A 25,976-nucleotide genomic window follows, 5' to 3' on the forward strand; every position below is an offset into this window, starting at 1 on the left:
GGCTATATGTCAAAAACACTAAACAAGCGCCTGTCTCTTTCTCAATCTCTCTCTCTCATTCCCTCTATCCTTTTTTTTTCCTACCCTCCCTCTTTCCCAGACAGCAAACCATCTCTCTGGTTTGGCCGTGTCTGTTTTGGAGTGATTGAGGGGGGTGAAGAAAGCCATCATTGTTCACAAACACAAAAAAACTACTTCTTGTTCCCACCTCCATGGCAGATGCCTCTGTATGATTTACTATCTGCTTGCTAGTCATTAATTGTGATTCACTGTAATTTAGACAGGAAGAGTAACAGGAGCTGCAGCCAATGGACAATTACAAGGATGTCAAGATGATCTACCTCTATAAACGCTCTCCTTCCAAAGAACATCTTAAAATACACTCGCTAGCAATAACTCCGACCATTCTAATGGAATCCTAAGGAGCATGTTTAATTATACATGACATGGAGACACTAGCTCAACCACAAGCCTCCTCTTCATCTTAGGTCTGTGCCCAGGAGGCCTGTTCAAGCCAAACCAGGTCAGGTCAGGCCAGGTCTGACCAGGCCGGACCAGGTCAGATCTGGTGAATTATAGAGTGAGTCTGTGGACCTGCTGTGCTTGTGGCCCGGCTGGTCTGTGAACGTGTGCTGTACTCCACACTGCTTGACAGCAAACTAGACGCTGCTGCTTTCTGATGGATCCTGCATCTAGGAGCCTTAAAACGTATCGTCAAAGCGAATTGGATGAAAACGGAGGCAATCGTGTTTCTAATCACTGGGGTTCCAGGAAGCAGGACAGTAGCACAGAGCAGCAGGGGAGAACAGGACCCTGTAGAAGGACAACATCAATGGGAAACACCTGTTCTGATGCTTCTGGAACCAGACCGCAGTAGGAGAACAAAGTGGTGAGGCCGCACACTGCTGAAACGTCTGGTGGAAGGAAAAGGCACCACCAACCATCTGAAAATATCATTCTCTCTCTCCCTCTCTCCCTCCCCCTCCCCCATCCCCCCATTCCCCTCCCCCTCTCCCTTCTCCCTCTCCGTCATTATCTTATCTTTATCTTTGTCTCCCTTTCTTGTCCTTTTTTTTTTCCTCTTCTCGTCTCTCTGAGAGACTTTATGGCCGCTACGACAATATGCACACTGTTTAACAAGGTCTGCAGGAACATCTGGATTCTGGAGGCAGAAACTTAGGCTGCCTGTCAGGCTGACGACACAGACTCATGCTTTCGGCTTTCTGAATGTGTGCTTCAATTATGGACAGTCATTACCATCATTATCACCCAACTAAATGGGAACCCTGGGTTTTTTGGGGAGGAAACTCTTTGTAGACTTTCCTAAACACTTTTGTGAACCAGTTACTTATCAAACCCTTCTCTTTGTCTCAGACATGTGCTGTACACGTTCAAATGGTTGTTGAAGACTTGGAAACCGTAAATGGGAAGGAATTTGTGAGGAATCTTTCATGGCATCCCAGGGTGGTGGCAGGATATTGGGATGTTGTCTCTGCTCTGTGTTCCATATGGATTATTCACATTGTGGATAGGCCTGATGTTCAAAGTAAGATGAACATTCTTTTGCTTTGAACCAGATGGAAGTCAGCCACAGAAACACACACGCTCTCTCTCTCACACTCACTCACACACTCATCCACACACACACACACACACACACACGTAATAAACAATTTGCAAGATAAAGAATACAGATTCAAACTGTTTTATAGCATACAGTATCTGTGGCTGTACTTCGGTCATGTTACACAACCCATCCCATAATATTCCCTGATAGCATCCACTGTATATCAAAAGCCACATGGACGCCTACCAAGCAACATCAAATAAAAGTTTTGATTTCTCAGATGTTTTGAAGCAATAGGTGAATTCCCTGTGATAGTCTGCACATGTGGCAAAAACTAAACGGACGGGTGATGATAACAAGAGGTGACTTCCTCAAACTGTCCTAAATGTATTCCAATTGGAGCTTGTCAAAGCTCAACGGCTCACACCAAAGGTTCTTCAGTGCTCAGAATAAAACAAACAGCAAACTCTTGGTGGGGTTCACCAATTAATAGGCCAAATTCAAAACAATTCAGGGTGCAGGGCAAGACATCATAGGCAGTTCCTGTATTTATTTGACCCTATCAGAGTGAGAGAACCATGATAATTTTACAAATAAATAAAAAGCTCTGAAAATCAAACCCACCTGTTAATATGTTTCCCCCTCCTCTCCCTTCTGGACCGTTAATACGGCACAGACTCCAATCTCCCATGTATAATTGGTGAGTAAGGGAGAACAGACGCTGGCGTTTGCACTTTGAAGTGTTTATTTTTGTAGCCCTGGGATACAAAGACGGTGCTAGTAAAAAGCCAGGAGAGAGAGAGAGTGAGAGAGTGAGAGAGAGAGAGAGAGAGAGAGAGACGGAGAGAGAGAGAGAGAGAGAGAGAGAGAGAGAGAGAGAGAGAGAGAGAGAGAGAGAGAGAGAGAGAGAGAAAAAAATAAACAAGCCTTTTATCATTGATTGACAGTGTTATTTACACAAATCAACATGTATCGTATAAGAACAGCTTCATAATCACACCAGAAACTATAAAGTCTAACATGGGTTTAAAAACAGAACAGGTAATACAACCATTACGTTGTGCCTGGCCCTGTACTACAGTGTATCAAGATTTGAGAGCGATATGGACCACTTATAGACCTTTAAACACAGGTGTTGAAATAACAGCCCGTAACTTCCTCTCACGCTGACCCAGTGGTCCTCACCCCGATGGTGAGGAGTCTGGGCAAACATTGTTCCCTGTAAGGTTGTTGCTAATGTACAATTCATGGTTATTTTAAATCTTTTCAAAATATGGTTTGATATACTTTATGCATTCAACCCGTGAAGTGCGACAGACATATCCTCCAGTCAGATCCAGGCCAGAGACATGAATGGTGAAGCCATTTGAAACGTACACCTGTGCACACAGGATTTAATTTGGGGAGATCTTGTTAAATTTGAGAGCCGCCACAGATTTCCGACCATTCATAAATTCTATTTGACCCTGAAAGCTTCACAAAAGCTGTCTAGGACAAATACTGAGCACAGCACTTTATATGTCCCTCAGATATACAGTGCACACACACACACACACACACACAAGCACACACTCATCCACACTGAGAAAATAAACAGTGTCATGTCTCTTTTTTGCCTTCACTTCACTCTCTCCTCATCCTCCCATCACCCAGACGGGTCCTTCTATCCCAAGCCCTCTCGCCCCCTCCTCCATCCTGATATGATCCCAGGGCTCCAGGCTCTATGTTTTGATTGGGAAAAGACTCATAACTTAGAGGAGCTCCCTGGCTGACTGTGAAACAGCCAGGCACACTCCTAATAGGCCTGCAAAGGGAGAGGGCAGGGACAGTGGTGGGCTGGGCCCTTTAAGGTTCTGGTAAGGGCCTAAAAAAGGGCCATTGACATCTCCTGTCTGTGCAACAAGAAAAAAAATCGGCACCAGAAGAGCAGTGAAAGTAGGTGTATTTTCATTCATGGTTAAGCTGTGTTACAGATCACCAAGAACTGCACTGTGTATACGGTAACGCCTTAACAGGCCGGCAAGTAGAGCAAGTAGAGCTTATCTCTGCAAGGAAGAAAAGGCCTACATGACACACCCACCACAGAATGTTGTCAAAACGATCTCTGCTCATGAGCTTACGGTGTATGCAAGTCCTGGATTTGTTCCATTGATAAAATGTGGTTGTCCATTGACAAAACTAGGATGGTAATGCATGCTGGTCCTTATCTGTCTTTGGCCACCTCAGAACAGCTCACAGAGCGATGATAACATCGAGAAGGGCAGCCATTTTGCATCAAAGACTGGCTACATTTCCCGCATTCTTTAGTCTGTTGGCAACTGTAAACATGGGGGTGTTTGGAAAAGATATAGAACTTCCTTGGTACAGAAAGAAACGCATTACTCTCTCTCTCACACATACACACACTCAATCATGAAATATATCAAACCAAACACTGGTGTGTGAGACACTATTTGCTGACTGGGACTATCTCTTGGCAGTACACTATGCTCTGATGGACTAGACCTCGACGCACACACTCTGAAACACATACACACATCACTGTCTCCAGAAGCATCCTGTGGTGAGGTATCCCGGCAACCCTGAGGCTTGGATGATCACAGCTAGCAACCTGTTTGGTGTTTATTATGGTACTGGCACCTCTGTGTGGTGTGCTGGTGGTGATGATGGTATATTCAGCCGAACAGAAGGAGCTCTGACCTATCTCTCAAAACATTTCAGAGAATTTAACTCTAAAAAAAAAGTTATCCAAGGCTTGTTTAGCCCTTGTACAGAGACAGAGATATTCGTGCTTTCAAACATGTTTCTTGTTCCTAATGAAGCCAACTCTAAAATGTGTTTTGTTGTTTTGGCTAGCTGGTTTAGCTCCCTGGTAGGAATACTGGGGTGTAAAGTTAGCGCCCCCACCAGACCAATTACCAGGTACCATGGAGCTAAACACATAATGTAACAGGTCTGTGGTTGCTGTCTAAGTTCTTCCTTAGAAACAGCTTTAACATTCATGAAAGAACCTACTATAAACATTTCCCTAATGACATGATGAATGTTTATGTGGCAATATAAATCTGCGACCTCAAACTGAGCAGTCATTCTATCTGTCTGTCACAAAGTGTAAGAAACTTTTGGGTCTGTAAAGATTCTAAAAATAGAATTTGTCACACTCATGTCTGTGCTGGAGCAAACATGCAGCTTGACACACAAAGGGATTTCAGTTGGTGGAGTGGAATTTGGGTTTATGTGGGTTATCCCTAAGGATTCATAGGAGTTCTGACAGTTTATGTTAAGGTGGCTCCCAAGAGACCAACTTTAACCAGCTGTTCATGCACAACATAATTCAACGGGCACTTAAATGAGCTTGATCAAAAAAACAAACAGTCGATTTAAGACGAGGTGTGTAGACGTCATGGGTGACTGCATCAACCAGCTCCACAGGATACCATCAGTCTTCATTCCAACTCTACCGAGAAAATAAAAACATGCTCATTCAAACTTGGCCACTCAATGGGCTATTGTAAACCCCCAATTAAGGCTTTTCTGTAGTCATATAGAGGAACTTAGTCTAGCCAGAGGCAGGGGAAAGAACTATGGGAGAAAGCCATGTGTCTGTCTTAAAAGTGAAAAACGGTGGCTAGGCTACATGTGGAACACAATGGGAGATTTACTACAGGTAGGCTAATACTACAGGCTTGTTCTCAGTGCCCTGGAAAGGCTCCCAAAGAGCAATGTGGTGCCAGCCTCGTCCCAGAGATCTACTGGCCGGTGTCTAAGCCTAAATTTAATTTGGGATGAACAAAGGGAATTTAATTCATTTAAAGGGAGAGGAAGACCAACCAGGATCTCTGGCAACAGGGTCGGAACTCTCTGATGCAGAGACACATGACAGTCCAGAGCAGCTCTGTTGTCACCGAAGCTCTGCTCCCTCACGGGAAAAGAGTTGGACGCCAACTGGACCCCACTGGCTATGAAGTGGCCTAACCCAGGCCACATGCCCTCCTTGTTAGTGCCAGGGCACTAAACCTGGGACAATAGGGAATAAAATTAGCATTTTACAGTCGGGAGCCTTTGGGAAGGAGGGGCAGGGGACAGAGATGGGAGGCGGGGGAAACGTCGGGGAGAGGAAGTGGGGAGGGTTTAACCTGCTGCAATGACAGTAATTATCATCGTCTCAGTCGTAGAACCAGAGTGGGGTTTATAGTAGCTAAATGGAGACCAAATAGAACTTTGCTCACAGAGGAAATGCGTTACATTTGCAGGAAGCTGCAAACAATTGCTCGGTGTTGTAAATGTTTTGCAAGGTCCACAATTCGAATGGAGTGACAGGTTTATATTAGTGAAGATACATTTGATAGCAGAATCACAATCAGTAGCTGTGGTTTGTGGTTGTTTATTTTTATTACTCTGACACTAGCTACTAAGAACAATAGTCACTGTGTCACCTCAGTGTCAACACAAGGGCAGATGTCATTATCATCCACCACATCGTTAAACAACTTAACAGGGATTTTACTATCCTGACAAAACTAAATGTTTTACATCTGGCACAAATGAGGGCTACAGTATGTCACTGACTAATAAATTCAACATTACCTGGACTAAATAGAAGGCAACACATGAATGTCCAGGCCTATAGGGAGGAAATGGCCAATGATAATCTTGGTACAGTATTTGCTCTCTAATGACAAAGGCTGTAGAGTTATAATATTTAATACTGAATGCCAAATTCAACACGGAAAAATAAATGTCATTTGGCACTATCAAGAAACACTGTTGCTTCAGGTGTTTCAACCTAGTAACTTAATAAACCCTAGTAAAACGTTTCAACAAGTTCTCAGTAATAAAATCATAAATCCATTGGATTCTAAATATTTTGATATTTTACAGTGTCTAGCTTTCAGATAAATACAGAGGTAATTGTTTTGGAAGAACCAAATCTGAACTGGGACTGATTTTTATGAAAATGATTCTTATCAATCAGCACACTATACAGCACTTGTAAAATAACTTATAGGTCTGCAGTGTGACTCAAATTGCTATTTTAATCTTAAAGTAAACAATATGAGTAATAAATCCCAACCTAACTTCCTATTCTAAGATCTCCTCATTTCTACCACCTGTAAATACAATGTAAACCCTAATCTCCAGGATGGTCTCATTTTACAATATTTGATCATTTGTAAAAACACATTTTTGGCATTGAGAAAATGTCCTTGTGTACACAAACTCTCTCACTCTCTCTCACACACACACACACACACACACACACACACACCGCACGCACACACACCCACACACACACAAACACAGGCAGGGTTAAACCCCCAGCTGGTCAGGAGAGGCTGTGTTTGTCTAAACCCAGGAGGAGAAGGAGCCTGTTGATCCTCACCACACCCTCGGGTTTCCTCTCTGAAGGGCCTGCAAGGTAAATAACAGCAGGACAGAGATGCACATTCCAACTGGAACAGCTTTTCTCAGACAAACACACACATACAAACACAAAGCAGAAAAACACACGCATGCCACCCAGGCCACGCACGCGCACACACACTGAATCCCCTTGGTCCCCCTGCCAACCTGGCCGGCAGCGCCCACATCCCACCCTGTCTGTATCCCATCCTCTGACTTCCACCTCCTCTCCTCCCACCTCCTCTCCTCCCACCTCCTCTGACTCCCACCTCCTCTCCTCCCACCTCCTCTGACTCCCACCTCCTCTCCTCCCACCTCCTCTGACTCCCACCTCCTCTCCTCCCACCTCCTCTCCTCCCACCTCCTCCCCCCTCCTCTCCTCCCACCTCCTCTCCTCCCACCTCCTCTCCTTACACCTCCTCTGACTCCCACCTCCTCTCCTCCCACCTCCTCTCCTCCCACATCCTCTCCTCCCACCTCCTCTGACTCTCACCTCCTCTCCTCCTACCTCCTCTCCTCCCACCTCCTCTCCTCCCACCTCCTCTCCTCCCACATCCTCTCCTCCCACCTCTTCTGACTCCCATCTCCTCTCCTCCCACCTCCTCTCCTCCCCCTCAACATGATTTCCTCCATTTCGCAAGTCCTGTAAACAAACACTCCAACACTAACACAGTGGTCGCTACAGACCACTGCCAAAACCTCTTCCAAACACTCACTCCCTCACTCACACACACCTACTCAGGAAGAGGAGAATACCTCAGCCCTCACTGATCCAGACATCCACAAATTTGCTTATCAGTCGTTACCTCTGTCCTCCTTTTCACTTCCTCCTCCTTCACAATTTTTGGCCAACCGGTCTCTCCATCTGTTGGCCAGCTGGGAGAGGGGGATGGATGGATGGGGGGAGGGGGGGAGGTGAGGTGGAGGTACCAGGCATTGGCAGTCTGCAGCCAAGAACAGTCTAACTCTCTCTGTGCTCTAATGACTGCATGGTGGGTCTCATCAGACTCTGACCCAGTGTTGGGTTCAGCTCACCCCAGGTACAGAGTACTCTATAGAGCAGGTATGCATATATGTATTGTCGACTATTGTCGACTACTACTTATCTACTATTTATATTCCTATTAGCGAATGTCAACTTTAAGGAAAAGTCTGATCAACTTTGGTAGGAATGTAACATTTAACAAAGGCACCAGTAAAGCACAAATGCCCCATTTGGTCTTTTAACGTGCAGTACATTAGCCAGGACCTGTTTAACACAGGGTGACTGAAAACCATTCTGATGTCGAGCTTCAATGCTCATTTAGCTCAGCCAGTAGTTCCCAGGGAGCGATGCTGTCAGGGTGAATGGATGCCATTGACAAAAGACCACGTCAGAGTATGTCAGTCATCGATCCCCCCCCCCCCCCCTCACACACACACCCTTACCCCCCCCCCCCCTCACACACACACCCTTACCCCCCCCCCCCCCACACACACACACACACACACACCCCTTGTCAGACAGGCAGGTCCAGGAAAGGTCCGGGGGTTCCACCGTGTGTAACCTGACCCTGCTCTGTACCCCCCCCCTTCACCCTAGTACCCCCCCCCTTCACCCCAGTACCCGCCCCCCCCCCCTTCACCCCAGTACCCCCCCCCCCCCCTTCACCCCAGTACCCCCCCCCCCCCCCTTCATCCCAGCCCTCTTGCCCTCACTGTTGGTTTAACCTGATGTTAATGTGGCTACACTCGCTGCCCTTCTGAAACAGTCCTGTTCCAAGCTGCCCCTGTGTCTGGCCTTGGTCGCCTCACCTGTCAAAGGCAATTTACAGGCAACCGCAACCTAACTGAGAAGGAATGTGCTTTCATGTGTGCGAGCCGTGTTTGGAGCATGCACCTAGGCAGACACCGTAGAACGCACACCACAGGCAGACTCTTCACACATGGGCCTGTCCTGATGGGAATCTGTTTTTCACGTCAAATCACACCCACTCAAGTGCACTCACTTTCAGAAGAATTTCCAAGAAGCTCATTCGGTTAAAGAAAACCTTTGAAGAAAAAAATCCACAGAAATGATTTCTACTAAAAGACAACTGTTCTATAGCCCACAAAGCTTCATTTCTGTTGATGTAACTCTGTTCTCACACAGCTTGTTTCAAAAAGCGCAGCTCACTCGGTGCGTGCGCAAGGAGAAGCCGCCCAAACCTGTGTTGCCAAGGCTACCCTCTTGACCCTTGACCCTCGTTCCTCCTACACCTGTCAACAAGTCACAACCGCACCCCGGGAGCCCTGCTCCCTGACCTTGTGACCCCCAGGAAAACCTGTTTATGTCACAACTCTTAAACTTGGAACAGGATGGGACAAAAGCAGTATCTTCTATAGACGTGTCCTCCGCAACTCCATGCCCTGAAGGCTGCATGTCTTACGTTTGCCAGAATAATGGAATCTTCTTCTCTTTTCATACATACTGCAGAATTGTACACAAACACAAAGCTTGATGGATTTTCTTTGTTGCCAGCAGCATCACAAGACAAGGTCGTGTTTCAGAGCCGGGACATGGGATGAGCTGACGACATCTTGACATCTCCCCAGGTTCTCCTGTGTCCGCGCCAAGCAACCCTGCGTGTTTCTCCTGGGTTCACATTAACCCGGCACGGGCTTTCATTGTCCCTCGTGTCTTTAATTGGGGATGCACTTCACTTCCTTCTGACAATACGCTGCTGTTTTGTGAATCCCCCGTTGTCCCTGTACTCAGCGGCCAACAAAATAGAACCCTGGGAAACGTTGGATCCTGACCTTTTGAAGTTTCACGATGCAGCAGCTTCTCAGGCACGAGGAGGGTCGGCCCAGACGCACACCAGGTCTATCACCCGTGAACACCTGGTACCCCTGCGCCATATCACTCTACCACATGCTCCGGACACACATAAACACACACACACACACGTCATAGGTCTCATAATCCACTGGCCCAAGACAGACCAACGATCGAACCAACGCTTTTTTCAGGGATTTCAATGAATTTGCTTTCATCCATATGGATCTCAAACTATTAATCATGTTTAATATTAAATAATATTTGTTCACAGGCCAAGAGCCAGTGGATAAACATTTAAGGAGAGTCAGGGCCAATCACATTACACTGACCTCATCTCCACGATGCCCCCATCCCTCAACCCCCAGCCCATACAGTCGCACGCCTTCCCTTGTGCTATTCACACTCAGCAGGTTGAACCCCAAGGTCTCTCCTTCCCTCAATAAGATTCCTGTGCATTCCAGGCAGGGTTTCCATGTCTCTCCAAACACAGACAGACTGAGCCACAGAAAAGTCTGTCACAGAAATCTCCCATCTGTGTCCCTATCCATTCTCTGGGTCTGGACATGAGCAAACAGGTTGCTTTCACCACCCAGGCAACCCCCTTTCACTCCAAACTGGCCACCCTCTTTCAGTCCACAGACACAGGACATAGTGCTAAAAGGCTCGACATCTTCTCATGAATTGGGGAGATAAAGGTTTTGTTGGTTACACACGAACAACACTTCCTGGCGCTCGGCAGGGTTGGAGCCGAGCACTCTGAGAACCTGTTGGATCACGAGTGGAACTGAAAGGGGGAGAGGTGTAAGAGCTGGAGGGGTTTGGAACAACAGCATGCTGAAATGGCAGACCTTTAGCTGTGGGTCACAGGATGAATTTAGTGTTTACATATGGTAATTGTTGGCTTTGAATAAGCTCGGGCCATTTAAAAGGTCAATGGCTTTTAATGTGGTCTGTAAAAACAACATATTTAAGCTCTAGAGGTAAACATGCATAGTCAAAAAGTGCAGTCAGAAACCAATATCTTTTATCTTTAAACGGTTCTCGTAACTTTTATGTTCTGTTAGAAAAACATGAGAATGTGCCAAAAATGTGCCAAGTCATTGTTTCTTGTTTAGTTTCATTGGATCATCTCAACATTTAAATACACATTTTCATATGCAGATTTTTGACTTGGTCAACAGTGACAGGAGCAGGTGCACAATTTGGCAAAGCTAATTACACTAAATGGACTAATGTATTTATTTTTATTCAAACGCATCCTCCTGTTTAGTTCAAAGCATGGTTTATCTTTCAATTACATGTCACACAAACACAGAGAGAGGCGATGGGAAAGTTCAAACCTCAATTGGCGAGTTTTCTTGGACAGATTGAGCAAATATTTCTTTTGTGTGGTCTTCTCTCCTTGACAGGCACAGACCAAGGAGAAAACAATCCCAGGCCGCATTGCATTCTGGGGCTGACTGGTCCATTCCAGATACACTGACGTCTGTACAGCTGCCTCCCCTGTTTACACTCTGTCACTTGGCTTAGGGGGTAATTAGGCAGGGTTAAGCAGGAAGAGAGACCGCTCACATCTTCTAATTAAACTGCTTTCTTATTTCAAATTAAAAAACCTTGCATGCTTAACAGTATGGTTGTATGAGAAGCTTCTCCCCTCAAAGTCAATGGTTTTCAGATGCCTCACAGTATAGTAGACATACTTCAATGTGAATTAGATGACTTCCTCTGTACACTCAATCAAAGCCTCTTTAAACGATTATAACCAGTTACCATTTTTTTCTGTACATTCTTTTAACCCTACGTCCTACCTTTCTACATAGTGTGTGTAAAGTTTGAATGAAGCTTAAAAGTACTTTACAGAGGAATGCAAAGGGCTTAGAGATTGTGTAAAAGTAAACTGTGCCTAAGTCATCATCAGTTTTCGGTAGAATCAAATAATCTTTCATGTCCTATGAGCCTCTGTCTAAAGAAAATATTCTACCCCTATGGGGTTGGACAATAAAGCTTTTGTATATAATTTTTTAATTGAATGTCCAATAAACTGTGATATATCAGTGCTTTGGAAAGACCTGTTGTTTGATTATGTGGAAAAGATAAATGATAAAATAAAATATAATGATAAAGAGGGTGAGACAAAAAAAGCATTCCTTTGCAGACACATTGTTGAAACCGTTCCTGCCAGGTTTAGACAGCGCACCGAAGATGCACCCGTTAAGATTTAATTACAACGGCTACATCGTAAACGTTCCCACTTCGTGGCACATTATTAAAAAGGCAGTCATCTAAAAGTTACGGTAATAGCTGAGCAGAGATACCAGGTGGGGAGGATGGATGTTTTCTTCCAGACTAGTGTGTGTCTAAACAAGCGGCATGCAGCTTCGCTTGCCGGTGTTGTACCCCAGATGCACCCCCGCCTGGAAAAGCACCCCCTCGAGGGAGCGCGTGCACAAACCACTGGAATCAAAAAGTGAAAAGGTGTTTAAGTAGACAGTTAGCCTTCACAATGTAATTCCATAACCTGTTGTGTCCACCATCCACAAAATAAATATTTTCTTCCTTTCCTTTTCCAGGGCTCTTTCAGCAAGTCGGACACACATTCAGAATGGCCTGCAGGAGATTAATGACCAGAGCCGAGCCTGCCAAGCAGACTTGTCATCCACAGCATGACAAGACCGCCCCTTCAGCCATGTCATCTGTGCCCTCTTGTGGATGATTGGCACAGTTCAGCGTCAGGCCACTCTTATCTTACTTCATTCTTCTTCTGTTTCATCACTCCAGGGCCAGAGAGCACACAGGCAGGCTCATTTTCCAACACCGATCTCTCTCTCTCTCTCTCCATCTTCCACTCCCTTCGCAGCCCTTGGCAATGCACAAGCACCTCTCAGTTTTATGGAAACGTATTAGAGAAAATAATATCAGCCCCAAAGCCCTCAGTGTTTTGACTGGGCTTAAAAGGCTCTTAAACTTCAGCGCACTATGTTCATAAACTCATATCCAACTGTGAGCTAACCCTGCCACTGACATCATGGAGAAAAGCTGAAACACTCTGCTATCGACGAGTTTCCCCGGAAAACCCAGACAGGCTTATATCGATCCCTCATTGCTCCTCTTTAATGCGAGCCAAAGTGTGATATTAAAATTATTGAGCAAACTAAAGCAGATTTTTTTTATTTTACTGGACAGCTTCTGTCCCATAGAGATGAGGCATAGGATGGAAGACTCAAAGATCTGAAACCATGGAAACCATTCAGGGGACGAAGACAGCCAATGAACAGAAGTCATTTACTTCGGTCTTCAACAAATCTCTCTGTAATAAAACCGTTTATGGTTTGTGTTTGGTGCCAGTACTGAATAACTCGATAATTGCCTCTTATGGGTTGTTCTTGGATGCTTAAGGCGTCCCTACTGAATGGATTAACTTTGTTTCTGGTAAAGAGATACCAAAGAAATAATACAAGTTGGTCATATCAACCGACACTACGGTGCGTGTCCACTACAGCGTTATTTAACGCTCTGCACCACACTCTGGCCCATCCTCTCCGTTGTCATGGACACACAGCGTGCGGCATGCGCACGACAGGGATCAGAGATACACAGCTTTACATTTAGTCATTAAGCAGATGCTCTTATCCAGAGCAACTTACAGTAAGTACAGGGACATTCCCCCCGAAGCAAGTAGGGTGAAGTGTCTTGCCCAAGGACACAATGTTATTTATCTTGACCAGGAATCGAACCGGCAACCTTCTGATTAATAGCCCGACTCCCTAACCGCTCAGCCATCTGACTCCCATCTGACTTTACAGGGCTCGGTTCTTGGACTCGGATGAAGACTCATCATAAACGTCATGGTTTCTTCAGAGTAGATCCTCTAGTAAAAGGAGTGTCTAAATCTGACTAGTCCTATTTTCCTTGATGTATTACCATTGAAATGTTATTGAAGTTGTGTTCTGTATCTATTCTACTAGATCTTGCCTGAATTAGCAATTAATTTGTAGGAGCTATTACAATGTCAGGGTCCCACACACAAACAAGGCAGCATTCACATTCACGTGAAATGTTCACTCATTTGAAAAAATGTTTTGAAAATATAATTTGAAAAAACCTTTTGAAAATATAATTTAAAAACATCTTTTGAAAATATAATTTAAAAAAATCTTTTGAAAATATAATTTGAAAAAATCTTTTTGAATTCTTTTTTTTGAAAGGTTGAAAACATAATTTCGAAAAAAAGTTTCGATTTTAGTTTTGAAAGGTTGAAACAATATTTTCGAAAAAAGGTTTGAAAAAAAGATTGACATTGATAAGTACTTGATGAGGACTCTATTATACTCTACTGTACTCTATTGTACTCTGCTCTGCTTTACTCTGTTACAGGCATCTCTGTTCTTATCTCCCCACTCATCCATCCTTTCCTTTCACTGTGTATGTGAAAAAAAGGTTTCTAAAGGTTTAAGTTTTTGGTTGTGTGTGAAAAAAAGTTTTGAAAGATTCACAAATATTTTCAAAAGAAAGTTTGCCTCATTGATGAATACTTGATGATGACTCTACTATTTCATGCCACATGCATGAAACTTACTATGGTTACTCAAACCAGTCCCCTCAATGTAAGAATAATTTGATGCTGGGACAGAACAGAAAGTATAAGGGGGTGCATTTCAGGGCAGGGCTGTAGAAATGATGATATGGTTACAACATACTGTATGACAACCATTTTGGTAGTCAGTCCAAATGACTAGCCAACAAATAAAGTGGGATTGTACCTGTTAAGAAACACTTTGACCCCACAATTTCATCCTGCTGAGTTTCAACCTGCTTTTGGGGCTGAAACGACCTGTTGAAGTATCGGAAGCAGTCAATTTGCGAATAAATATCACATTTACAACCTTTCCTGGATGGATGTAAATCACTGAGGATGTTTTAGGTGTCCTTGGAGCAGGATGCAGTAAGGAAATTGAGTTAGGACAGCTGTTTAAAACATATACTCCGTCCTCCTCGCTCAAGGAAATAAAACAGAGTCCGAGAAACCGGAAAGCATCTGTACAGCCAAAGTAAAAACACTTATGACTCATTTAAAAAATGTCTCCTAGCTGTTAAAGCTATTTTTTAAAGGGTGCAGACTGCATAAGTCGCTGAATCAAGTTGCACAGATATTTTCACTGTTACATCTTGTGAAAAACATGACGGTCGAACTGACGTCAACAAACGTTACGTCTTAATTCTTCTGATGTGTTCAGCGTGCACAATGTCGGAGCAAGCTGAAGCTAATGCATTGTGAGGCCTGGATTATTCTGCTTCCCGTCGCTTCGCTGGGAAATTGAGATCAGATTTTTGGCAGTCTCAGACGCTGATGAGGAAACACAGCGTGATTTTAGTGATTGGTAAGACGAGAAGTTCCAAACATTTCCAATCGCACTCATACCGCCACAGTCAATCTGTCCTCTCCCGTTTCCCCTTCTCTGACACGAAATTCTGCGGCCCATAGCCTTGATCAACTGACCATGAAGCCCGGGCTGATGACAAGGGTTCATGCTTTGCTACAAAGGACATCAAGGTCTCCCAGCAGCACCACCTAGCCTGGAGGCTACTGACTGAGTGAGGCTTTAGACCAGAGGCTTGCAGGTGTGGAGCAGCTCAGGTTGTTTTTTTTCTCTCTCTCTCTCTCTCTCTCTGGTGGAATCTTTAGTAGATGGAGGCTACACCTTTATTGTGTTCTGGTTTCCATGACCATGAGGGACATTGGGGGCTAGTAAACTGGAGTGGTCAGGGAGCTCCTCCTGCCCAGAAGGCCAACTGCTCCATCTGTCCAGCTCCACCCTGCATCTGTACGCTGTCACTTGGAACAGGGGGGTGTGGGCGGGGGTGAAACGACAGTAAAACAGTAACAACATGAGCACTGTTTTCTGACATCTTCAAAGGGGCCCTGGAACTCACGCATGAAGCCTGGTTAATATGGCAAACAGAATCAAATCAATTCTTTCATCCATCTGACTATCCTTAAGCACACATTTACATATTGAATAATCACACCAGTTTTCACTTATCACTGAACCATTGGCTACCAGTACAATTCTTCCATCTGCCACCCCCATCCATTAAAAATTAGAGCCTTTAAAGACTTCTATGGCTCAGCAGATGAATAGCGATGACAATGCTTGTACTGCTGTTTGATTCCAATTAGCACCCGTCAAGATTATTTACAAGGACTTCTCTGATCTTAGCTGCCCAATCACTGTGAATCAAGGAGAGGAGTAAACACATTTGCTTTATGAGACATCTGGATTGGGAAAAGATAATGAAAAAATATTTTACTTGGTGAGCCTCCTTTGAGCTCCAAGTTCATGTTTTCCCTGATCTAGGAATTTAACGGGTAACATGGGATGAGTTAGATCAAACCCCTAGCACGCATTTGACTCACGCAATGGCGATAACTTGGATCAGACAACAATTAGGATGGATTTCGATTAGTAAACAGCCCAGTAGATTTGAGGTGAAGCAAATAAAAGTTTCTGGCCTGACACTAAAGGCACAGCCAGTCATGAAACAGCCCTTGTCCACAAGCTTTGAAAAACACGGTGAAGGGACCAAAAAAATAAACGCTGGCACCAACTTAGAACAAAACGCTACGAGCTGAAGAAATAAATCTTAGCCTGGAGAAAAAGCCATGTGCAGATGCAATAAATTCCAGGCGACTTTATATGTAAATGAACATAAAAAGAAGTCAAGATCTGTCAGCATTGTGGGAACTATGAGGCTGGGGAACAGGACAGTGAAATCAACTCCTGGGTTGAAATAAAGTGTGGCTTTGGAGCTGATGAGGTATCACACACACTTGCCAGAGGGATTTGAACTGCTTGTGTGAGAGGGAAGGAATCTGATCCATCATCAGGCACTCAACATTTTTACAATAGGTATAAATATCATCACATTAACCATTACTTTGTCTACTTGCCACAATATTTTGTTTCAATCCTCTCCAGACAGCGAACACACACACAAAGGTACACGCACACGCGCGCACACACACACAAAGGTACACACACACACATGCACAAACGCAGACACGAAAGATTTCCATGAGACAGTGTGCCACAGGACCCAGCTTGGATTGTTGCATTTGAAAGAAATATAACGACTAACATTGGCGTGGTGACCGTCTCTGCGTTGGGATGAGTCATCTGACCAAGGACTGTGCCTCACCCACCACACCTCCTGCCAGCACGCTGTGCTCACACACACACACACGCACACACACACACACACACACACCCAAACACACCATTTTATGGCTCTAGGCTGTGGTCAGGGCTCCAGTCACTCCAGGAGCTTTTCAAGGGCTCGTAGTGTGTGTGTGTGAAAGACAGACAGGAAGATAATCTTTGCAGCCTCTCCACAGTTCTTTGGGCCACACTCATCACATTATCCCTGGCCAGGAGAACATGTGGACCCCACCCTGCTACCTTCCTGTCAACCTTACACTCCAGACAACTCAGAGAAAAGCCCCTGAATGAGACCACAATGTCAACCAAATATCTGCTTATCCAGCTACGATATAATCCTTTCCTGGGTTTGTTCTACAACTTGTTGGAAGGCTTTCTGACAAATGCTATTCATGTGCCACAAAAACATTTAAACGTTTTGTTTAAGCCAATATTTATCAAAGAGAATTCATCCGCTACTGAATCTTTCTGTCATTTTATTATTGGATTCAAAAAAGAAATGTTCTTGTTCTTGTAATTATGAAAGCAAAATGTCATTGGTTTCGTATAGTGTGGTTAAGAGGCTAATAAACGTCTATAGCAACGACAGGAGAACTGTTCAAACTGTCTGTGCCAAACATAGCACACAGACACTTGTTTCATGGAGACAGTCTGTCCTTCAGCACTTTATAAGTCAAGCCAATCCTAACAGCTCCAACATCCAAACAACAATGATGGATAGCTGTGGGATTGCTGAAGAAAGGATGTTCAAATAACAGATTCATTCATGCAAAGACTGTTTGAAGAGGACTCAGACAGTGGGTGTATTCACATTCATTCTGCCTGGGAGGGGCGGAGCTACCTGGGCTGCTTCCTGTCTGACATTGCAGAAAACACAACCTGTGTCATCATTGTTTAGCATTTCTGTCTTGTGAGGTTTGCTTGTGATGCTTGTTCATGCTGTCTTTGTAGCTTTCTCCAAATGCAAGGGAACGAGTAAGAATGATCTTGGCGGCAGTCTCTAATAAGGTTTATGTAGGGCCTAAGCAAGCTCTTCTAGATGTTTTTTGCATTAAAAACAGACTTCTAAAAATTAGCACTTGAGTAAAAACACACTGTGGAAGCGTTTTATTTGGGAGCAGAAAGAGAAAGACAGCCAGCCTTTTCAAGAGGAGGGAAAAAAGACTTCATTATGTTTTTAACCCTTGTGCTGCCTTCGGGTCACATGACCCAACGGTTCATAACGAACCATTGTTGTGTTTACCCAAATTTACCCAATACAAAAACAAATAAAAATAATTTTCTTTTAACCATCGCAATGTGGGGGGTCTGAGACAGCCCAACGGTTAAAAGAAAATGCTTCACTTTGTTTTTGTATGCAGTAAAGTTGTTGCAATACGACGGTGGGTCACAATGACTGATGGGTCAGAATGACCCGAAGATAACACAAGGGTTAATCAAACCAGTGGGATAGGGATCCATGCAAACATTCACATCTAACGCTGTAGGGGAGGTCAGGATGCCAATGGGTTGGATATGGAGTTTCACCACATTTACAAGATCTCAGGCAGCATTAGTTGGATCTTGACATGTATTGTATGAGTAGGTAAATGATGCCTTTAAGGAGTCTGTAAGGAGGCCTTTCGGCTCCACAGGGTTAGACTCACTCTGCAGCCTGAAGGTCATTTGTCCAATTTACTAAATGATTTCCTCTCCTGTAACATTAGGGCATTCTTCCCAAAGCCGTTTTGGAGGGAATGCTTCAGAAATGTCAGATTCAATATGATTTCAAGAGTTATGGGTTACTGCACCAAATAGTGTATCGTTGGAGATTAATTTCTTCCAAAGCTTGGTGGATCAACTCTCTCTCTCTCTCTCTCTCTCTCTCTCTCTCTCTCTCTCTCCCCTCTCTAGCTCTGTCTCTCTCTCTCTCTCTCTCCCCCCTCTCTAGCTCTGTCTCATTTTCTCTCTCTTTTCATTCTGTCTATATATTTTTCTCACACACATATTCTCTCTCACACACCTCTCGTGGGGAACATTACTGGGTTAGACTGATACTTCTTAATACTGTTAGCCTTCAAAGCATACTTTTCCTCCGCAATAGATTTATTTGGCCCCTATGTCGACCGAGACCAACACAGGTCAGTCATAAATAAAGAGACGAGCCTGTCAGCTGATCGCTGATGGTGGTACGGACTGTCGGAGAGGTGGTGACCGTGTTCCTGGGTGGCCTGTGACTCTGAATGGGTCCAGTTTAGATCGGATGGTAAACACACTGCAATTTTGTTGGTTCAGAACTCAGAGAGATCAAATAGGGCACATCAAAAGAAATCTGGATGATTGTAAATCAAATTGCCAGTAAGGGGCTGAAAAAGTGATCACTAGGGAATGGAAACTGTTAATCTTGCCATTAACTGGTACAAATGGTAAAAGTATTTAAGTCTCAACATACACTCCATTTAGTATGTCATATTTATGAATTATGATACATCAAGAGTTATTCTCATGGCCAGAGGGAGGGACTAAGAAAGTCTCACTTCATTGGACATCTGTGTGGAAGTGACTTAACCCGTCGTTAAACAAAATTGTCTCGATGTAGAACACTCCCTGCTTTGATAGTTTGCTGACGTGACAAATTTAATACAATCAAGAGAGAAAGGGACAGAGCAAATATTGACGCTGACAAAAAAGTTATCATGTTGATCTGTAAATTAGGAACAGAAGCTAATGAAACTGCACAATGTTTGCACAAGCTTTGTGGCATCTACCCAACCCACATCCGTTTGAGAAAAACAACTTGAATGGTGATGTACCTACTGTGTTTGATAACATTGGAAGCAGCTACTTAAGACTAATCCTCATCATTTTACCGGAATCACCCTTGTTGAGGCCAGACTGGGGCCTCTAAGCTTTCAGATCACATCCAGTTTGGAGCTAAATGAAAAAAAAAAAGAAAAGAAAATGCTGGCTTAAATTTTGGCCCATGATGGCACGACTCGATTTGGGCGGGTGTTGGGTTAGGGTGTGTAAGCTGGTATTTGTGTGTACTGTGTAGACGTGTGTGTCTGTGTGTGTGTGTGTGTGTGTGTGCACATGGAAAATTTAATCTTCTATTGACGTCTCCTCAACCAGGCTCAGGCAGCCACAGTTTGAGTAACACATGCCCAGGAAAACTCTCTGAATACTTCGAAATATACCTGTGGTCAGAACTTTTTTTATAGCTCATCAGCACAACCAGTGTTTGAAGCTCAAGGCATGCACAGGTCATAGGACTTAGACAGATGATCAAAACTGATGCTGTTATGACTTCTTGAATCGTAAAAAAAAAAACAATGTCAATTTTTTGAATGTTTCTTGTAAATTATTTTGTCCATAAAAAGACACAATCCTTTGTGTTTTCAATTTACAGGCTCATCGTTTTGGAATTTCAACAGTAATACAAAAGTCATACCTTGTGTATAAAAGTGACATGTTCATGACATGAACAGGATTTTCACACCAGGATTATATCCGGATAATATAACATCATGTGTCATGTAAAATCAAGTTGAGTGATTAACAATTGTAATAAGATAAATCAATATAAATTGCATTCAAATCTAGTGGAACTTCAGCATTCAGCTTGTGTTACTGAATGTTCACTCTACACACACAACACAACTTCAAGTAAGTGCTTATCAATAAATTGTTTCTAGGTTTACATTTGCTACAAAGTCAATATGCTTAACTCTTAATAAAAAGTTTGGCAACAACAAAATGCATTTTTTTCTCAGTCCCCAAAGGAATTTAGATAGGCATGCTTAAAAAGCAGACAAAATTCATTGGAACTTCTAGTACATTCTCTAAAGTAATATTTCACAATCTTTTACAGGTTTTAAGGACTACAGTGTCTAAGAAATCTCAGTGGAAAAAGTATACAATATTTTTTCTTACTCGCGTGAAGTATAAAAATAGTCTCTGTACACATATTCAAAATGCCCAGTGGTTTGCATAATTATTGTTTAAATGGATCGATGTCCCTGGTCTTCATCACTATAGGCCTGTGAAAAACAAAAACGCAAAGACAAAACATCAGTCTCCATGGAAACCATATTCAGACGCATTAAACCGCTAATAAGAATAATAACCCGGGCAATTACAATAAAACAGCCCACAATATTTGAACATGTCAAAGATGATGAAAATTAGGCCTTGGTCCGAACCGTGGGTCCCAGAAACCATTTTACATGCAGTGAATTCTGGGAGATGAGTGATTAGGGTGACCCCGGAACACAGTTTTGGGTTGGTTGCCATGGCAGTGCTTTGGCCTCTCTGATAGCCAAGAAGCTCTGGGATCTCTCTCCAGACTGGCAGTGAGGCCATGCTGGAAGGAGTGGGGAAGACTCCTCCACCAGAGCCACAAGAGGGGGAACCGCAGACCAAGCCCAACCAGACACCCCCTCTCCCCCTCTCTCCCTCCCTCTCCCTCTCCCTCTCTCCCCCTCCCTCTCTCTCCCTCTCTCTCCCTCTCTCTCCCTCCCTCTCCCTCCCTCTCCCTCCCTCTCCCTCCCTCTCCCTCCCTCCCCCTCTCTCTCCCTCTCTCCCTCTCCCTCTCCCTCTCCCTCTCCCTCCTTCTCTCTGTCTCTCACTCCTTTCTAATTCTGTCTGTCTCTGTCTCTTTCTCTCTCCATCCCTCTTCCTCCTTAATACTGCTAGAGTTGACACTGTCTGATGTGTGTGATCTTTGCTCCCAAGTGACTCAATGGAACTGGAGCATTAAAGTACCGCTTTCCCCACAACGTAGACACCCTCCTCCAATCACATTTCACAGACACTCTTGTCTCCTCGCTAGCTCAGTCAGGGAATTGATTGCTCTATAAATGAAGATGGTGTCACCCATTGGTGGTTGCCAGGGTAACATGCGATGGTTTGAGGAGTGAGGTCATTGACAGACAGACAGACGTTGAGGCACTGTCAAATAAAGTCCTTGTTAATGGAGCGTTGGACTTTAAAGTAGTTCATGAGCTAATGAGAAACATGCTTTCAGACTGATACTTTTAACATTTAAATCACTGGTTGGTATGTATAAATACAGTATTACAGTTTGCTTTTGTACATATATTTTAAAAATTTCACAGTATGACACCACACAATCTGGAAAGAACCCGTTGGTCTGCTCACCTGAAAAGACTGATCTCTTGTTGGCATCCCTCACTCCGCTACCTGTGAATTCAAACAGACGGCAAACAGTTCAGTCGACTCAGTGGTACACCCGTATGCCACAGTGATACTGCATCAGTAATGTGTCACAAAGCCAATGGGATTGGGAAATGATAGGCGACACCAAAGAAATGATTCATTCACTGAACTGATCCAAGTAAAGGCATATGTGTTCATTCTCATTCAAACTTTAGCAGGTGTACGCTAACTACATTCATAAAGAAAGCTAATTAGGGTTGCTTAGGCTAAGATTAAAACAACGGATGGTTGTGGGGAGAGGGCAGAGAAGTCTTTTCATCTCCTTTGGGGTTTGTGCGGTTACCCCATAGTGGAAGTCTCTAGAATAACAGGAAATAGCTATGGATCTTTTTTTCATTATTTAGCTCCTTCGCCATAGACTTGGCGCCGGCACAGACACACTCACTGGCATGGTAGCACACTGAGCCCGCCATCCAAGTAGGCACGCATTAACACACACGTACTGTACGCACACACACACACAGCACCACATGATCCCTCTCTCACGCCAAACGGTACTTTGTCACATCTTAAGGCCGCTGGGTTCCACTCCTCCTTTTTTCCCCCCTCTTTCTTTATTTCTCCCTATTTCCATCCCTCGTTTCCTCCTCCAGTGTATAGCTCCGGTCTTTTCTAAACACATCGTTGCCATGCACTGACCCCCCGGAAGGCCCTCCAGAGGCCATTAGCAACATCCATCCCCTCGCTCTGCCAGATAGTCATTTGGCAAAACACACATCCTCAAGAGGGACTTGTCATGTGTGCTTACGTTTCCCATTTGATTGCAGCGTTTGTGCGTGCTTAATGTTTTGTTTGACTGGAATTCTTGTTTCATTAGCTTCATAAAAGATGTCTGTGTGATTCCCAAGTGCCTCAGTTGTTCTGTACGCAGCTGATCCAGAGCTCTTTGTTGCCTGAGAAAAATGGAGCTACATTAATGTGAAAACATTTCTGCCACTCGTTCTGGGAAAGAGCAAAGCTAGGCCAAAAAGCCAAAATGACATACATAGTTTTGTCTCACTTGATACATTAATTAGCAACAGATTGTCCTTGGCATGTCCTAAGACACAAACTGCTTGATTTATGACGTTAGACGGCACTGCAGCTACAATACTCGGCACAGAGCGAATGAAGCAAGCCGAGGTGAGTCAAAATCAAGCGCCTCCAAAGCCTCAGAGGATGAGCTATGCACAATTCTCACCATAAAAGTTAAGAGAGCAAGAATTGGATCAGTTTGACATGAGACCTCAGTGAGTTGGAAACTCCTACGGTTCTCTTTTGGCAACAGTGAAGGTATCAACCTATATTACCAAATGCATTAGAGTGATTTATGAAGTTTAAGCTCTAAAGGAGGGCTGGCCTAGTGATATCATGTCCAAAGCCAGATCAAGATATCCCAGCCAGGCTCTTCTAATGAGACAATTTATGGATAAAAAATGATTTTAATACGTCTAATGTGGAAATAAGTGTGAAATAATATTAGAGAAATTAAGATAATAATCTGTCTTTCAGTGGCAGAATCAGGAAAGGAATTGTGATGGAGAATATTGAGAGGGATAGGGGCAGTAAAGATGGAGGCTACTCACACTTGTCTTGTTCTGGGGGTTCCATGATGTCACTCTCTGTGTCACTGGGAACGTGCCAGGGTTGTCTAATAGCCTGGAGCTGTTGGTAGAACTCATCCTGGAGAGGAGAGGAGAGGAGGGGGGAGAGGGGAGAGGGGAGGGGAGGGGGGAGGGGAGAGGGGAGGAGGGGAGAGGGGGGGAGGGGAGGGGAGGGGAGAGGAGAGGGGAGGAAGGGAGAGGGGGGGAGGGATGGGGAGGGGAGGAGAGGGGAGAGGAGGGGAATGTAGAGGAGGGGAGGGGAGGAGGGGGGGACGAGAAGCGGGGGGAGGGCAGGGGAGGGGGAGTTATAAGTTATGCTGTTTGTTTAACAAATAGAAAAATGGTGAGAAGAAAAAATACAATATAAATTAATCTAATCTGTCTTAATTATCTGTCCGTTTGCTTATCCATGTGTTTATCCAACTAAATATCTACATTTGCCAAAACCTCAACAGAGAGAAAAACATGTGGAAATTAGAATTACAGATTTCTACAGCTGTAATACGTCATTTAGCAACTTTAGATTCTGGAATGTTTAAACACAATATCAAAAACTAATTTCAAAAATCCTTGGCGGTCAAACCAGAGTATGTTGGTTCACCCTGGTACTGCAGACACTGATGATATTACAAGTAAAGGTGCACTGGGCCATGGATAGGATAAACCTGTCAAAATCCAAAAGAAAGGAGTCCTTGCTGAACTCGAAACCAAAGAAGTACAGCAGACCCATCAGTTCTACAGCTGTTTTGATTTTCTTTCAAATGAAGTACACCTCAGAGTATTGTCATCTGGGCCAAACTTTAATAAATAAATTGCCCTGAGTTCTCTGCTAAAAGCTTTTATGTGTTCTTATTTTTCAGAGCTAAAACGTGATGGAAGGTTCCCAGTCGCCATTCCAGAAGGCACCACCATGCATCTTAGCAACAGCTCAGGGATGAGTTACAGCACAGGAAGAGGACGCAGAGAATCCGTTACATCCCTTCTTACTTGTATATTCTATTATTTAAACAGGTCCAGGAGTTCTCTTTCAGTCTCTCTCTATGTATCTCTTCCTAATGCTCTCTCTCTCTTTCCTTGTACAGTACGAGACCAGGTGGCCTCAATCAAATGTGAATCAGAGCTCCTATGTTTTTGATGATTTTGCTAGGCATCAACTGAGGCAACTGTCAAAAAAACAGAGCAACGGCAGAACTTTTGGCCGTCGTCAATAAACCCTTCATGTAAGGGTTTCATGTTTAACAGAGCAACTGTGAAGTAGACCATGAAAAGGAACTAGGAAGAGAAAAAATCGCATTGACAATTTTCCTTTTTTGCCACATTTCTTTCCACATTGAGATGACATTCTACTGTACGGACTGCAGTCAATCCTCACCAAACCCCACACGACCATGTTTGCACGTGTGTGCATCATCTGTGTAAAAGCTCTCACGTTCTATTGCCAACTTCAGTGAGTTCTTACAAAAGCCTGACAATATACTTGGGGTGATGTACAGCTCTCTGAACCAAGCTTTATGGTCATTATACTGTACAATACCAAAGGTTTTTAGAGTTTTACAATTTAATCCTAGAATATCCTCAATTCCCAAAACATCACATTATTACTTGCTAGAAAATGTGGCAAGTAATAACTTCCTCGATGACATCCTAAAACAATGGCCTTAATCTTTCCTAGTTCTCCCACCTCTCTTAAATAACCCAGTACTAAAACGATGTTAGGTCCCTTTGATGAGCTGGGTTCTTACCTCTGACAGGTAGGCCCTGAGGCTGGAGGTCCTGCCCAGGCTGTCAGTAGTGCTGAGCCCAGGCGGGGTGAGCAGGGGTCGGGGACGGGTGGGCTGGCTGGTGGGCGTCACCGGACGGCTCCGTGACCTCCTGCTGAAGGTCACCTCCTTGTGACCCGGGGTCCCAGCAGAGCGTGTCAGTAGGCTGTTGGGAGTCAGTGGCCTGCTGGGGGTCCGAGGCGTCTGGGGCCGGCTGCTGGGGTTGCTGGGAGAGAGAGTCCGCCCCATGGCCAGCGAAGTGGGCTTGGAGCTGAGCAGGGGAGTGCCTGCGGTGCTGTGCTTGGAGGAGAGGCCAGGGGACTGGGGCCTGGAGAACTGGCCCAGCTGACTGGGCAGGGTGCTGGGCAGTGGGCTGTGGAAGAGAGGGGTCAGGAGCAGGCTGCTGTGGGGGCTGTTAGGACTCCTGGT

At 44.3% G+C, this 25,976-nt stretch overlaps 2 protein-coding genes across 3 annotated transcripts in view; one reads left to right on the top strand and one right to left on the bottom strand.

The window, feature by feature from the left end:
- Positions 1–25,976, top strand: part of cpa6 (carboxypeptidase A6) — a 96,253-nt gene that overhangs the window by 6,173 nt on the left and 64,104 nt on the right. The gene's annotated exons all lie outside the window — the stretch shown is intronic.
- On the bottom strand, positions 20,269–25,967 carry LOC136957719 (uncharacterized protein C8orf34 homolog). The gene is made up of 4 exons (XM_067251864.1): positions 25,530–25,967; positions 23,770–23,866; positions 22,127–22,168; positions 20,269–21,006 (listed from the first exon to the last, which is right to left on the bottom strand). Exons 1-4 carry the CDS (start codon positions 25,794–25,796, stop codon positions 20,999–21,001), a joined length of 414 nt encoding a protein of 137 aa, XP_067107965.1. The 5' UTR covers positions 25,797–25,967; the 3' UTR covers positions 20,269–20,998.

Source organism: Osmerus mordax, chromosome 15 (assembly GCF_038355195.1).
Source record: "Osmerus mordax isolate fOsmMor3 chromosome 15, fOsmMor3.pri, whole genome shotgun sequence".
NCBI classification, from domain to species: domain Eukaryota; kingdom Metazoa; phylum Chordata; class Actinopteri; order Osmeriformes; family Osmeridae; genus Osmerus; species Osmerus mordax.

Coding starts and splice junctions, on each gene's coding strand:
- LOC136957719 (XM_067251864.1), bottom strand. CDS start 25,796: ATGGGGCGGACTCTCTCTCCCAGCAACCCCAGCAGCCGGCCCCAGACG. Junction 23,867..25,529: donor TCAGGGCCTACCTGTCAGAG/GTAAGAACCCAG, acceptor TCTCCTCTCCAG/GATGAGTTCTACCAACAGCT. Junction 22,169..23,769: donor ACCCCCAGAACAAGACAAGT/GTGAGTAGCCTC, acceptor TTGAATTCACAG/GTAGCGGAGTGAGGGATGCC.